The sequence below is a fragment of the Mustela nigripes genome, chromosome 4 (genome assembly GCF_022355385.1).
Source record: "Mustela nigripes isolate SB6536 chromosome 4, MUSNIG.SB6536, whole genome shotgun sequence".
Classification (NCBI taxonomy): Eukaryota; Metazoa; Chordata; class Mammalia; order Carnivora; family Mustelidae; genus Mustela; species Mustela nigripes.
The window spans coordinates 115,282,142-115,297,527 of NC_081560.1; the positions used below are offsets into that span (position 1 = coordinate 115,282,142).

A 15,386-nucleotide genomic window follows, 5' to 3' on the forward strand; every position below is an offset into this window, starting at 1 on the left:
TGGAAGTCCTTAGTTTGGTTATAATATTCAAAGATTAAATAGCTATCTCCAATTTCTCTTTCTGCTGATAAAGAATGTAACATCTCCAGATCATCAATTATTTTTCTTCTTGACATTGTATCTTCCTATATTTCTAAATTTACACATGAAATATTAGGTCTACCTAAATGTTAACACAATTTTGAAAATTAGGATGAAAACTGCAGGTAATTCAAATGACAACAAGCAATAACTTCCAGGTTTGGTGGTCCTTTAAAAAACTCATTAACGCTAGGGTTTCTGCTTATATGTTAATATAGTATTGTTCATGTTAGGAACATCACATTCTATAATACTTATTAGTGTTAACCAGGTCTATAGAAAGTAAATTTTTTTCTTTACAAACAAAAATTCAAAAGCCTACTTAGCTTAGCCATGCTTAATGCAAAGGGAGGACACGTATATCAGGTTTACAAATTTCTTGGAGGAGAATAAGGTTTATGAAGTGTGGAAGGAGGGACGCCTGGGTGGCTCAGTTGGTTAAGCAGCTGCCTTCAGCTCGGGTCATGATCCCAGCGTCCTGGGATCGAGTCCCACATCGGGCTTCTTGCTCAGCAGGGAGCCTGCTTCTCCCTCTGCCTCTGCCTGCCATTCTGTCTGCCTGTGCTCACTCTCCCCCCCCCCCTCTCTCTGATAAATAAATAAAATCTTTAAAAAAAATATTAAAAAAAAATGAAGTGTGGAAGGAATCAGAACATACTGTGGGTGTGTGGGAGTTGGTGGACAAGAAAGGTAAATCAGATGCTCCTTTGCCATTAAAACACCTTTGATTGGATCCCTGGGTGACTCTGTCAGTTAAGCATCTGCCTTCAGCTCAGGTCATGATCCTAGAGTCCTGGGATGGAGCCCTACATTGTGCTCCCTGCTCAGTGGGGAATCTGCTTCTCCCTCTGCCCCTCACCCTGCTTTCATGCTCTCTTCCACCCTCAAATAAAATCTTAAAAAAAAAAAAAAAAACCCACCTTTGACATGCTAACATGTAGGATTCTTTGATCCCCTCAAACTTTTTGTCAATTGGTGATACCTAAAATGTTCAAGAAGGAAGTAAGAACCCAAATCACTGTTTTCTTTTGGGAGGAGGGGGTGCCCATGCATGTCCCTACAAGCAGGGTAGAGGAAGGAGCAGAGTTAGAGAAAGAGTATATCTTAGGCAGACTTCATGGCCAAGTGTGGAGCTTGCTGCAGGGCTCAATCTCATGACCCTGAGATCATGACCTAAGCTGAAATCAACAGTCAGATTCTTAACCTTCTGATCCACTCAGGTACCCGAAATCTGAATTACTTTAATCATGGTGAATATTACAGTGGGAATTAAATCTGTTAGCCACAATGAAGTACTTATGACCATTAGGAAAACCAGTGAAATATCCAACAGAACTCTATCAAGAAGTAAGGTAGATATGATACTGAAACAATCCTGAGGTGAGACTTTCCTACTGTCTTGGAATAAAAATTTTGTTTTTATTATGTTCAGTTAGCCATCATATAGTATATCATTAGTTTTTGATGCAGTCTTTAGTGATTGAGTAGTTGTGTGTAACACTTAGTGCTCATCACAACACATGACTTCCTTAATACCCATCACCTGGCTACCCCATCCCCCACCTCCCTTCCCTCTGAAACTTTCTGTTTGTTTCCTGGAGTCCACAGTCTCTCATGGTTTGTTTCCCTCTCTGATTTCACCCACTTCAGGTGAAATGGTCTTCCATGTTATCCTTTATATTCCACATATGAGTAAAATCATATGATAATTGTCTTCCTCTGCCTCACTTATTTCACTTAGCATAACCCCCTCCAGTTCCATCTATGTCGATGCAAATGGTGGGTATTCATCCTTTCTGATGGCTGAGTTATATTCCATTGTATATATGGATCACATCTTCTTCATCCATTCATCTGTTGAAAGGCATCTCTGCTCCTTCCATAGTTTGGCTATTGTGGACATTACTACTGTGAACATTGGGGTGCATGTGCCCCTTATTTCCACAACATTTGTATCTTTGGGGTAAATAACTGGTAATGGAATTGCTGGGTGGTAGGATAGCTTTGTTTTTAACTTTTTGAGGAACCTCTGTACTGTTTTCCATAGTGGCTATACCAGCTGCATTCCCACCAACAGCATAAGAGGCTTCCCCTTTCTCCACATCCCGGCCAACATTTGTTGTTTCCTGCCTTGTTAATTTTTGCCATTCTAACCTCTGTAAAGTGATATCTCATTGTGGTTTTGATTTGAATTTCCCTGATGGCTAGTGATGTTGAACGATTTTTCATGTGTTTGTTAGCCATTTGTATGTTTTCTTTGTAGAAGTGTCTGTTCATGTCTTCTGCCCATTTTTTACTAGATTACTTGTTTTGTGTGTGTTGAGTTTGAGAAGTTCTTTATAGATCTTGGTACCAGCGCTTTATCTGTACGGTCATTTGCAAATACCTTCTCCCATTCCCTGGGTTATCTCTTAGTTTTGTTGACTGTTTCCTTTGCTGTGCATAAGATTTTTATCTTGATTAAGTCCCAAAAGTTCATTTTTGCTTTTGCTTCTTTTGCCTTTGGATGCATGTCTTGAAAGAAATTGCTGTGGGCTGATTTCAAAGAGGTTGCTGCTGGGATTTTGATGGATTCCTGTCTCACGTTGAGATCTATCACCCATTTTGAGTTTATCTTTGTGTATGGTGTAAGAAAATGATCCAGTTTCACTCTCCTATATGTAGCTGTCCAATATTCCCAGCACCATTTATTGAAGAGGCTGTTTTTTCTCCATTGGATATTTTTTTCCTGATTTGTCAAAGATTAGTTGACCATAGAGTTTAGGGTCCATTTCTAGAGTCTCTGATCTGTTCCATTGGTCTTTGTGTCTGCAAATGTGGCAAACAATGCTGTCTTGGTAATCAAAGCTTTGTAATATAGCATGAAGTCAGGCAACATGATGCCCCAGCTTTGTTTTTCTTTTTCAGTATTCCATTGGCAATTCGCAGTCTTTTCTAGTTCCATACAAATTTTAGGATTGTTTGTTCTAGCTCTTTGGAAAAGGCCAATGGTATTTTAATAGGGATGGCATTGAAAATATAGATTGCTCTAAGCAGCATAGATATTTTAACAATGTTTATTCTTCCAATCCATGAGCATGGAACATTTTTCCATCTTTTTGTGTCTTCCTCTATTTCTTTCATAAGTGTTCTGTAGTTTCTAGAATATAGACCTTTACCTTTTGGGTTAGGTTTATTCCTAGGTATCTTATAATTTTTGGTGCTGTTATAAGTGGAATCAGTTCCCTAATTTCTCTTTCTAAAGTTACATTATTAGTGTGTAGAAAAGCAGCTGATTTCTGTGCATTGATTTTGTATCCTGCCACATTAATGAATTTCTGTATGAGTTCTAGTAATTTAGCAGTGGAGTCTTTTGGGTTTTCCACATAAAGTGTCATGTCGTCTGTGAAGAGAGACAGTTTGACTTCTTTGCCAATTTGAATACCTTTTATTTCTTTTTGTTGTCTGGTTGCTAATGCTAGGACTTCTAGTACTACGTTGAACAATAGTAGCAAGAGTGGGCATCCCTATCATGTTCTGCTCTTAAGGGAAAAGCTCTCAGCTTTTTCCCATTGAGGATGATATTAGCTGTGGGCTTTTCATAGATGGTTTTTATGAAATTGAGGAGTGTTCCATCTGTCCCTACACTCTGAAGAGTTTTAATCGGGAAAGGATGCTGTATTTTATCAAATGCTTTTTCTGCATCAATTGAGAGGCTGATATGTCCTGTCTTTTCTTTTATTAATGTGTTCTATCGCATTGATTGATTGATTGGTGAATGTTGAACCACCCAGAAATAAATCCCACCTGGTCATGACGTATAATCCTTTTAATGTACTATCAGATCCTATTGGCTAGGATCCTGTTGAGTATTTTGGCATCCATGTTCATTAGGGATATTGGTCTGTAATTCTCCTTTTTGATGGAGTCTTTGCCTGATTTTGGGATTGGGGTAATGCTGGCCTCATAGAACAAGTTTGGAGGTTTTCCCTTTGTTTCTATTTTTTGAAACAGCTTCAGTAGAATAGGTATTATTTCTTCTTAAGTATTTGGTAGAATCCCCTGGAATCCATCTGTTCCTGGACTCTTGTTTCTTGGGAGGTTTTTGATTACTGCTTTAGTTTCTTTACTGGTTATTGGCCTATTCAGATTGTGTATTTTTTTCCTGTTCCAGTCTTGGTAATTTATAAGTTCCCAGAAGGCCATCCATTTCTTCCAGGTTGCTTAATTGTTGGCATATAGTTACTGGTAATAATTTCTAATGATTGTTTCTAATTACTTGGTGTTAGTCATAATCTCTTCTCTTTCATTCATGATTCATTTGGGTCCTTTCTCTTTTCTTTTGGATAAGTTTGGCCAGAGGTTTATCAATTTTATTAATTCTTTCAAAGAACCAGCTTCTGGTTTTGTTGATCTGTTCTGTTTTTCTGGTTTCTATTTCATCTCTGCTCTAATCTTTATTATTTCTCTTCTTGTGGTTGTTTTAGGTTTTATTTGCTGTTAGTTCTCCAGCTCCTTTAGATTTAAGTTTAGCTTGTGCATTTGGGATTTTCCTAGTTTTTTGAGAGAGGCTTCGATGACTACATATTTCCCCCTTAGGATCACCTTTGAAGTATCCCATAGGTTTTGGACTGATATGTTTTCTTTCTCATTGGTTCCATGAATTGCTTAAGTTCCAATTTGATTTCCTGGTTGACCCAATCATTCTTTAGCAAGAGGCTCTTTAACTTCCAAGTGTTTGAATTGCTTTCAAATTTTTTCTTGTGATTGAGTTCCAATTCCAAAGCACTGTGTTCTGATAACATTCTGGGAGTAATTTCAATCTTTTGGTATCAGTTGAGACCTGACTTGTGACCCAGTATGTGGTATGTTTTGGAGAAAGTTTCATGTGCACTCAGGAAGAGTGAGTTTTCTGTTGTTTTAGTGTGAAATGTTCTGCAAATATGTACAAAGTCCATCTGGTCTGATGTGTCATTCAAAGTGCTAATTCTTTTTGTTTTTATTTTTATTTATTTTTGTTTAATTTCTTTTCAGTGTTCCAGAATTCATTGTTTATATACCACACCTAGTGCTCCATGCAATTCGTGCCCTCCACAATACCCACCACCAGGCTCACCCAACCTTCTACCCATCCTCCAAAAACCCTCAGTTAGCTTCTCAGAGTCTACAGTCTCTCATGGTTCATCTCCTCCTCCAATTTCCCCCAACTCCCTTCTCCTCTCCATTTCCCCATGTCCTCCATGTTATTCCTTATGCTCCACAAATAAGTGAAACCATATGATAATTGACTCTGTCTGCTTGACTTATTTCACTCAGCATAATCTCTTTCAGTCCCGTCCATGTTGATAGAAAAGTTGGGTATTCATTCTGATGGAGGCATAATACTCCACAGTATATATGGACCACATCTTCTTTAGCCATTCATCCATTGAAGGGCATCTTTGCTCCTTCCATAGTCTGGTGACTGTGACGATTGCTGCTATGAACATTGAGGTACAGGTGGCCCTTCTTTTCACTACATCTGTATCTTTGGGGTAAATACCCAGGAGTGCAATTGCAGGGTCAGCTCTGTTTTTAATTTCTTAAGGAATCTCCACACTCTTCTCCAAAGTGGCTGCACCAACTTGCATTCCCCTTTCTCCACATCCTCTCCAACATTTGTTGTTTATTGTCTTGTTAATTTTGGCCATTCTAACTGGTGTAAGGTGGTATCTCAGTGTGGTTTTGATTTGAATCTCCCTGAGGGCTAGTGATGATGAACATTTTTTCATGTGTCTGATAGCCATTTGTATGTCTTCATTGGAGAAGTGTCTGTTCATGTCTTCTGCTCATTTTTTGACATGATTATCTGTTTTGTGTGTGTTGCGTTGGAGGAGTTCTTTATAGATCTTGAATCTCAGCCCTTTTTACTGTTATTTGTGAATATCTTCTCCCATTGCCTCTTTGTTTTGTTGACTGTTTCCTTTGCTGTGCAGACTCAAAGCTCTTATTTTTTTATTGGTCTTCTGCTTAGACTGTCCATTGCTGGGAGTGGTGTGTTGAGTTCTCCTGCTATTAATGTATTATTTATCAGTATGATTCTTTTTTTTTTAAGATTTTATTTATTTATTTGACAGACAGAGACCCCAAGTAGGCAGAGAGGCAGGCAGAAAGAGAGAGAGGAGGAAGCAGGCTCCCTGCCGAGCAGAGAGCCTGATGCGGGGCTCGATCCCAGGACCCTGGGATCATGACCTGAGCCAAAGGTAGAGGCTTTAACCCACTGAGCCACCCAGGTTCCCCTATCAGTATGATTCTTAATTTTGGTTAGCAGTTGGCTTATATAGTTGGCTGCTCCCATGTTAAAGGGAATAGATATTTAAATTGTTAGGGAAGACCCTTTAAGTATGACATCGAGTGTCCCTCTGCATCTCTTACTACAGTATTTGGTTTAAAATCTAATTTGTGTGATATAAGAATTGCTACCCCTGCTTTCTTTTGAGGTCCATTGGCATGATAAATGGGTCTCCATCCTCTCACTTTCAATCTGGAGGTGTCTTTAGTTTCAAAATGAGTCTCTTGTAAACTGCATATGGTTGGGTCCTGTCTTTTTATCCAATCTGCAGCCCTGTGCTATTTCATGGGACCATTTAGGCCATTCACACTGACGCTAGCTATTGAAAGAGATTAATTTGGTACCATGATATTGCCTGTAAAGTCCCTGTTTCTATAGATTGTCTTTGTAAATTTCTGGTTTATGTTACTCTTGGGCTCTTCTTTTATAGAGTCCCCCTTAAAATTTCTTGCAGAGCTGGTTTGCTAATCACATTGTCTTTCAGTTTTTGCCAGTCCTGGAAGTTCTTTATCTCTCTGTCTATTCTGCATGGCAGACAGCCTTGCTCAACAAATATTCTTGGCTGAATATGTCTTGCCAGCCTTTTTTGGCTTTCTAGGTCTCTGTGGATAGGTCTGACATTATTCTGATATTGCCCCGTCAAGATTTAAGAAATCTCTTCCCCCTAGCTGCTCTCAGGATAACTTCTTTGGTTCTGAGGTTTGTAAGTTTTACTATTATGTGCTGGGATGCTGGTCTATATTTTATTGATCTTGGTAGGGGTCTTCTTCCTCTTGGACACAACTGCTTATTTCCATACTCAGATTAGGGAAGTTCATGGCTATAATTTGCTCAAATATACCTTCTAAGCCTTTCTCTCACTCTCTAGCTCACCTCCTCAGAGATCCCAATAATTCTGACACTGGAAAGTTTCATGGCATCATTGATCTCTCTAAGTCTGATCTCATGGGCTTCTGGCTATTTATCCCTGTCCTCCTTGGCTTTCTTCCTTTCTGCCAATTTATCTTCGAGATCACGAATTACTTCTTCTATCTCATTTACCCTGGCTATTACAAATTTCAATTTAAACTGCATCTCATTCATGCTTTTTTAAGTTTGGTCTGATTAGGTCTCATTTCTATGCTCAGAGATTCTATATTGCCACCAGTAGTTTTCTCAAGCCTAGCTATTGACTTCGTAATTGCTGTCCTGAAGTCTCTCTCTGACATCTTGCTTATAACCATATCCATTAGGTCTGTGGCAGAAGCCATCATCTGTAGTTCTTTTCTTTGTTGGGAGGTCCTCCTCCTCGTCATCCTGTTGAGGGATGGTTGAAGGAATGTACAGAGTCCAAAATATCAACCATGACTCAAGCAAGATGCACCCTAGGAAATTCCAGAGCGGTTGGAAGCCACCGCTGAAAAGACAAAGTAGAAGAAACACACAGCTTGAGAATAAAATTTATAAAATTAAAAAAAAATTTTTAAAGAAATTAAAAATTTAAAGAAGGGGGCCAAGGGTACAGGGGGCTATAATCTCTCAGTGTGGACAAAGTAGGGTTTTCAGTTGCTCCTGGGTGTAATTTGTTCTGTTTGTTTGAGATCACTACTTGCCAAATTACAGGTAAAGTAAAATTTGTGTATCTATATATAAAAGAGAAATAAATAGGGAATAGGGGAAAAAAGGAGTATAATGAAGTATATATCCCCAAAATAGGTGGAAAAAGTACAAGTTAAATGCTACTATGAAGGATGATATAGTAAACATCTAGTTGAAATGACAAAAAGGTAAAAAGAAAAAACATAGAAGAAGCGTAAGAGAAAGAAGAAAAAGAAAACAGTTGTATCTGAAAAATAAGCCGTGAGGCAATGACTAGACCTCAGTATACTATTTTCCCCTGGTGTTGGTAATTTGCAACTTTATGGGAACCATAGGGTTGTCGTTCTCTTGTTCTTCCAGACTGTCTTCTAGGGAAAGGGCCTGCCGCGCCATTTCTCAGTGACCCTGCTTGGGCAGAGTTGCCCTACTCCATGTGTGTTTGGTCGGGGCAGGCTGGGCTCCATGGAAACCAGTTTTTTGAGCTTTTGTTCCCTTGCGGTTTTCCACACCTCCTTCCAGGGTCTGAGCAAAAATGGCTGCACCCAAACCTCTGTCCAGAGCAGAGAAATCGCATTCTGTTCTTGTCACTAAACCCTCCAAAACAGTCTTTGTTTCTGTATGTGTCCCTGTAAACCACCGCCTCCCACAGTGCATACCCACAGTGACTCTGTCAGAGGTCGTCCCAGGGACCCAGGCATGTTCTGGCTCTGTGTGTTTCTTAAACTGCAAGCAGCCCAGCCCCAGGTTCACACGCATACCTGCAGCACCTAGAATCCTGCCTGAGCTGTTCTAAAGCCCTGCCCAGCTGCTACCATGCTGCGAGTTTGCACCCAGTCCCTGTGTAGGCCGTTTTTGTGCTCCTGTGTTGTATTGCTTTACCAGTGCCAGCTTATGGCAGCTCCCTTCCTATTCTGTTTATCTTCAGATACGTCCACAGAATCAGGACTGCACCCTTCCTACCCTGGGACAGGTGGTGTTTTTCTGCTTATAGAGATCCAGATATATATTCTTACATCTCAGGCTGATTTTATGGCTGTTCAGAATGGTTGGTAGATATCCAGCTAAAGTTAGGGGATCAATTGATACTCCTCCGCCATCTTGCCTCCCTGTCTTGGATTAAAATTGATGCTAAGTTTCTTTTTCTCAGAAATAGCTGCATTTAGTGGTGCATTCTGAAACCAGCTATTTGTTTCATAATCACTTCCAGAATTCTCCTTATCGCAGACACAGAATGTCAGTGAGCACTGGTGACATTTCATCAAAGCTTTTGTAACTAACTGCTTTCCAGTTTCATTTTTGCTGGGTCATAAGGAACCTGTTATTTTTCGAACCATTCTGGCCACAATAGGAGAAAGATTAAACGGAAACCTGGCCCAGCTCTGCCACTAACCAGAGCTGTGACATTTAACCTACCTAGATTGCTCAGCTGAAACATAATTGCTCAAATCCTTTCCATTTCTAACATTCTAGAAAGCTTCAAATATTATACATACAAGGAAAGTGGTGCTTCCACTGCTCACTGTTTCTGTACTGAGTTGTGACATTATAAATTCTCTGTGATTTGGGGAACATGGAACTTGAAGGACCTACTTAGCTATCTGTTTAATACTTGCATTAGCACACAATTGAATATTATGGGTCTAGATGATGTGGTAAGTTCAGACCTTGTCCTATTAAGGAATGTGTTATTATTATTTATGGCCATTAACAAACCTGGGTGCCGTGCATGCACTTGGCCCAACATGGACACACTCCTTTTCCAGCTTCTGTCTTAGGTATTGCAGACTGCTGGTCAGAAATGTCACCAGTAGAAGGACAGGGAGGTCTTCCTTTTCATCACACAATAGATGCTGTAAAATAATTTGGAGAATGTCTGTCCAGAGCTTTCCATGTTACACCAGGCTCAGGTAAATATATTAAACACATTTTTTTAAAGTTCCTCTTTACTGTGTCCAGAGTAAATGAGGCAGTCGCCACACTGACAGCCAGCCAAAGTCCTTCCAGCAGTGGGCGGGGAGCAAATTGGTATATTCACCCAGAAAATTATAGTTTAAGAAATATGAGCATTATCCCAGTTAAGCAAACTGAAATGAAAAGCAATATAAAAAAAGTATCATTTTCACAGATCCACTTTTACAGTCAGGAAAAAAGAATTTTCATTACAATATGTCTTTTACATTAGGTTTTGAGGGGCTAAGAACTGCTGCTTGCATGTGAGAAATTATGAGCATCAGTCTAACAACTAAGTACCATTTAGTGCATTTAGAAAACTTAAACTGTGATTCCAAATTTGTTTGATGGAGACATGTTTCTGCAGGATCAAGACATGTTTCTGCAGGTGGTAGGGGGGAGGAGAAAAATAAGAATGGCAGAAAAAGGTCTGTGAGTGTTCAAATGGAAATATGCAGACATTACAACATCTGTTGGGAAGGTCTGAATATTTGTGTAATACAGAATCTCTAAAGGGATTCTGGAGGTTGAGTTAGGCAGCCTGAGTTTAATCAGAGAAGTGGAGAGCCTCATTAATTTCTATGACATTTCCTGGGAAAATTAATAATGCTGATACAAAAAAGCCTCCTCTTCCCTTGAGGCCTTGAGAAGGGAATGGAGAGGTGACCACCTTTCAGTGTTAGCCATGATGCTGGGCAGTGGGTGACTTTCTAAAGTGGCTGGCTCTGCTCCTTTACTCTTTAACACTGATGCCCAGAGTCCTCGGGTGGAGGGAAGTTTCCTTTCCAGAGTTTGGCTTTTTTCTTGCTTCTCTGTGAGCACCATCACCTTCCCAGGCACTAAAGCCAGGAGCAATTAATTAAAGGAGTGAACAGTTCTGCAAAATCCAGACCAGGTGATGACTAAGGATTTGTTCACTCACCTCTCAGCTGTGCTGTTGTTTTATATCAAATCTGCCTTTGCCTTATAAATAGAAGACCTGAATCTGTCAGCAGATTTTATGTCCTGGAGAAATACTTACTTCTCCTTGCTGTATGCTGCTTATGCTGTGTTTCGTGTCAAAGGGGAACATGCTTCCTGATGTTTTATGGAACTGATCTATTTTACTCAGACTCCTCAGAATCTAAGAGCACCTCCTTAGGCAAGCTCAGGAGTTCCCATGGTGTGGCCAAATTGGTTCCATTCTTTCTCCCAAATAAAAGTGATACCAAAAGACAAATGCAAAATCTAGGTACCATAGCCCTCATGTTGTGTCAGTAAGTTGACAAATGATAACCCACCAGTGCTTGGCACACTGCGTGTTCATTTAGTGTTTGGGTGTTTTATACACCACTTCCTAGTATACCAGTCCTCTTTCATATGAAGGCAGGAAGTGAACCCCTACTATTACAGGGAAGCACATTTGCCCTGAGCAAAGAGGAACCTTCTAGAATGAGAGCTGTGTAAACTTTAAAATGATTTGGGAAAGAGTGATTTTTCTGTCGGTGGTGTTTAAGGAACTCAGGATGGCCCCAAGTCAGGGAAATGACAGGGGTAGAGCAAGGTGATTCAAACTGCCTGCTGACTCTGAGGTTCTGTAATTCTAAAGCAGGGGACTTGTCAGCCATCCGGAAATCTGCAGGTGTTAAAGGCTGTACGGCAGGGTTTGCATTGCCCTTAAACTAAACCCCCCTCAGGTTATTATAAAGCCTCCCCACTGCAAGTGAAATGGGAAAAGAAGAGAATGAGAATGTTAGTTAAATAGTTTAATCAGAGCAGTTTTACAATTCTAAAATTAACAAGCAGACTTGTAATAAAAGAGCTCCAATGTTTGCAAAATGATCTTGCTTCCATTCTGAATCTCTTTTTTATTTGTAAAGATAAGCATTACATTTAAAAGGACTCAAAATGGAGTAATTGATAATTATCATCCGTGTTTTTTGATGCAACTGATGAAATCCCTGAATGGATATTGCTTCAGCTTTGATATTTAAAAAATGGCCTGACAAGAAGTCCTTAATCAGCAACTGATCACAGGTGGCCAAAAGAAAGAGAAAAACCCAAAACTACTGTCAAGTTCATAATGTATCACATTGTTGGTGGATGACACTGGCTCCAAATATACAAGTAAGCCCACGACACTTTATTACTATGAATATAATTATCATGAAAGTTCTTTCACGTTGATCAACTTGCTTCTGGAGGTTTTCTTTGTTCTTTTAAACTTGCATAATAAACATGCAATGAATTATTTCTTTTGAAAGTGTATTTTTTTTTTTGCAGTCTTTTTGTTTTCATACAAAGATTTCATAAAGTTGCAGTGTTGCATCAGAGCATTACCAAAATAAGAGCAGAAGCACATGGGGAGGGTAAATGTGAATTTAGCAAATGAGAAGAGCTTCCTCTAGTCCTGAGACAGGCCACCCGTCTTTTTTTTTTTTTTTAAGGTGCGCACAAACTGCTTTTCTTACCCTCCCCAACCAGAGAAAAGAAAAAAGAAAAAAAACCCACAAAATCAATCTAACTAAGTAAAGAAAAAAAAATCGACATAAAGAAAATAAAGATGTTTTTTCATGCACATATCTTCTGCATAGCTCAACCCACATATAGTAAGGCACTATTTCCCTTCGTAACTGGTGTCCACGGCAATCTCTTAAGTGCTGCAGTGCTCTGTGACCATCAGAGAGTTCCTTTCAGGATGGTGAAATAAAGAGGCCGGATGAGTGTGGCTGTTATGCTTCTCTGTGACTGCCCCAAAGCTCAAGGGGACTTTCAGGAGTCTTGGAAGGAAATTGGTCTGTTGGCATTATGATGGAGAGTGTCCGAAATGGTGTTCTTTCCACAGTTCCTAGTTTGTCTGTGTAGGAATTTAGGTTATTCTTCAGTCTTTATTCTCAAAGAAAATACAGAAGGAGGGGGGAAAAGCATGGTCAGGTCTTCAGAAACAGAGTTCACTGCTCCCAGAAAGAAGAGAATGCTGGCAATTCACAAATTCAGCAGGATGTTTCCAAGAGAGCAGAGACAGAGGGAGAGAGACCGAGACAGAAAGAATGAATGTGTATGTTTTGGTTTTCAGAGGTGATCTGAGTCTGAGTTTAATTTAGCTGGTCCTCATACTGTTTCCGGAAACAGTCCCCTGCTGGGAAAAATTCCCAGCACCTTTCTTGATACATCTTCCAGACATAAGATTCCTGGAAAAGTAAAGGAAATGTATTAACATCAACATCAGGTTTCCCCCAAATCTGGGCATCACCACAAAACAGAAGACAGAAAGAAATGCAAATTTGTTGCATGTATATATCTAGGTAACTGTGTAGTTATGCATAATTTACATGATTGGAAAAGCCCATATTCATTTAGAGAGTTCTTAACCATACCAGACCTCACTTCTATTAACAACCAGTCTTCATCTGGACCATAATCTAATTATGATTTAAAGAACTCTTAAAATCATATACCACAAATAAGTTTTTTTAAAGACATTACTATTATTAATTGTATCCTTCAAATTCAAACTATTAACAACTGGAGGCAAATATCTGCAGAGGGAGAATTTCAAATACTTAAGGAGAACCTTAGACATTTCATACAAAATTCTTTTTAACTGACCCTAATAATGTGGGTTGAAGTTCATCTGAAATCATCTGCTGATTAAGCAATCAAAGACATTATACTTAGCAAACCCCAAACTCAGCATGCTGAGCTAATAAAAGCTTAAAATTTTTATGTGAACTTACAATTTTACCCTTTCTACACACAAAGGCGATTTTTGCACACTCGTCCAGGATAACAGGAATTTCTTTAGTAAAATACTACGACTAATATCTGAAAGTAATTCCAACTCTTTGTATTTCATGCACACACATGCCCACCGTGTATGGATTCTCTGTCACTTCTTTCAGAAGATGGTGTGTGGTCACTGTTTACCTACCTGTCCTGTGTGCTCTGTTTCATCTTTGTTTATGAGATACATCAGAAAAAACCTACAGATACAGAGAGACTAATCAGAAATGGATGGAATGGAAATGTCAGCATACACAGATACTTCTGATTGGGCTACAAGCTAACTCTTCACCCTGTCGGGAGGCCAAAGAAATGGAACAAATGGCACGGCAAACAACAACAAAAACATGCCATCGGAACCAAAAACTTAACCTTTTTTAAAAGTATTTTTTCGGAGGAGCTAAAATGTGTGCATAGATCATGTTATTCCTCTTGAGAGATGCTGTCTGCCACGCTTGGTGCCATATCCCACCTTCAAGGGTATCCATATTTATTCACTCAGGGGCCAGGAATCCCAGTCCCCACTTAGAAAATCAGGGATCAAAAAGTTCAGATAACTTGCCAAATGCCTCATGGCTATGAATTCCAAAGCCCCCACTTTTGCTACAATGCTACTCTGCATCTCTTCTGTTTGATACTAAAACTGGGTTAGAAAGTAAGAATTCTGTTTTACCAAACTGCAGTTTGGGCTAGTTGTAAGCAATAGATTTCTGTGTGTTTTTTTTTAAAAATGCAGCTTTTGACTCTGTTAAAATATAGTGCCTAAAGAGATAATAGTGCCTCAAGAGATCTGTAGGTTCTCAGAAAAGAAAAATGGAGATTTACAGATCTCTAGGAAGCAGCTGGAGTCTTCCTACTTGAAATGGGAAACATGGCCAATGCTCTCTGAGAGGCTAAGCTTGTATTCCACTTATTTGAATTTTTCCATCTTTCCATTTCATGTTCTAGAAGGTATCGTTCATATGAATGGCTACAAGTTCTTTTCTTAGGTGAACCTCCTCTTGGGGACAAGAGAACCACGTTCTAGAAGGTATCGTTCATATGAATGGCTACAGGTTCTTTTCTTAGGTGAACCTCCTCTTGGGGACAAGAGAACCACTAGCTGTGGGTCTTTCTCTTAAAGCCAATTGTATAAAGAAAAGGAAGCCATAGCTCTCTTCCATTTCTGAGAGACAGGGAGAGGGTGAAGAGTCCAAGACAGGCACACTCACAGGTAATTGGCCAGATTGTGTTCCTGTAAAGTGTGAGTTTCAAAGCCATGTGGTACTGTGTCGAAGTAATCGTTGCCTATCCCACAGATAAAGCATTTGGTCTAGAAGACAAAGGGAAATAATTAACATGTCAGATATCAAAAAGCAAAACAAAGGAACACACAACTCACCAATGGGGCAGCTGTTTGGTTCACTCAGTATTGTATAAGGTCATGAGGGAAGACTGTGCCAAGCACATGAGAATTAATTTAACTGTGGCCTCAACTGTATCTTGCTGGAGGCTTAAAGGACATAGGTACCAGCGACAAGTAACAGATGGAGAAAGAAGGGTCCATAATGATGGCGGTAAAGCTCTCTTTTCCTTATTTTCTCTCCCCTAAGTGAGAATGCCCAAGACTTAGCAATCACTCTTGTTCATGACATTGACTGAAATTAGGTAGGCAGGATTCAGTATGTCCTCGACTGAGACCACAAACTTGGTACCTACCTGAACA

General features: G+C 39.6%; 1 protein-coding gene across 7 annotated transcripts in view; it reads right to left on the minus strand.

The window, feature by feature from the left end:
• Positions 1-11,649: 11,649 nt before the first annotated feature.
• Positions 11,650-15,386, minus strand: part of RYR2 (ryanodine receptor 2) — a 739,709-nt gene continuing 735,972 nt past the window's right edge. For all 7 annotated transcript variants that reach the window (XM_059397367.1, XM_059397365.1, XM_059397366.1 and 4 more), the window contains 3 exons: positions 14,893-14,993; positions 13,830-13,881; positions 11,650-13,089 (listed from right to left, as the gene is read on the minus strand). In XM_059397367.1, coding sequence (XP_059253350.1) covers positions 12,994-13,089; positions 13,830-13,881; positions 14,893-14,993 — 249 coding nt within the window. In that variant the 3' untranslated portion in view covers positions 11,650-12,993. The remainder of the gene's footprint in view (positions 13,090-13,829; positions 13,882-14,892; positions 14,994-15,386) is intronic.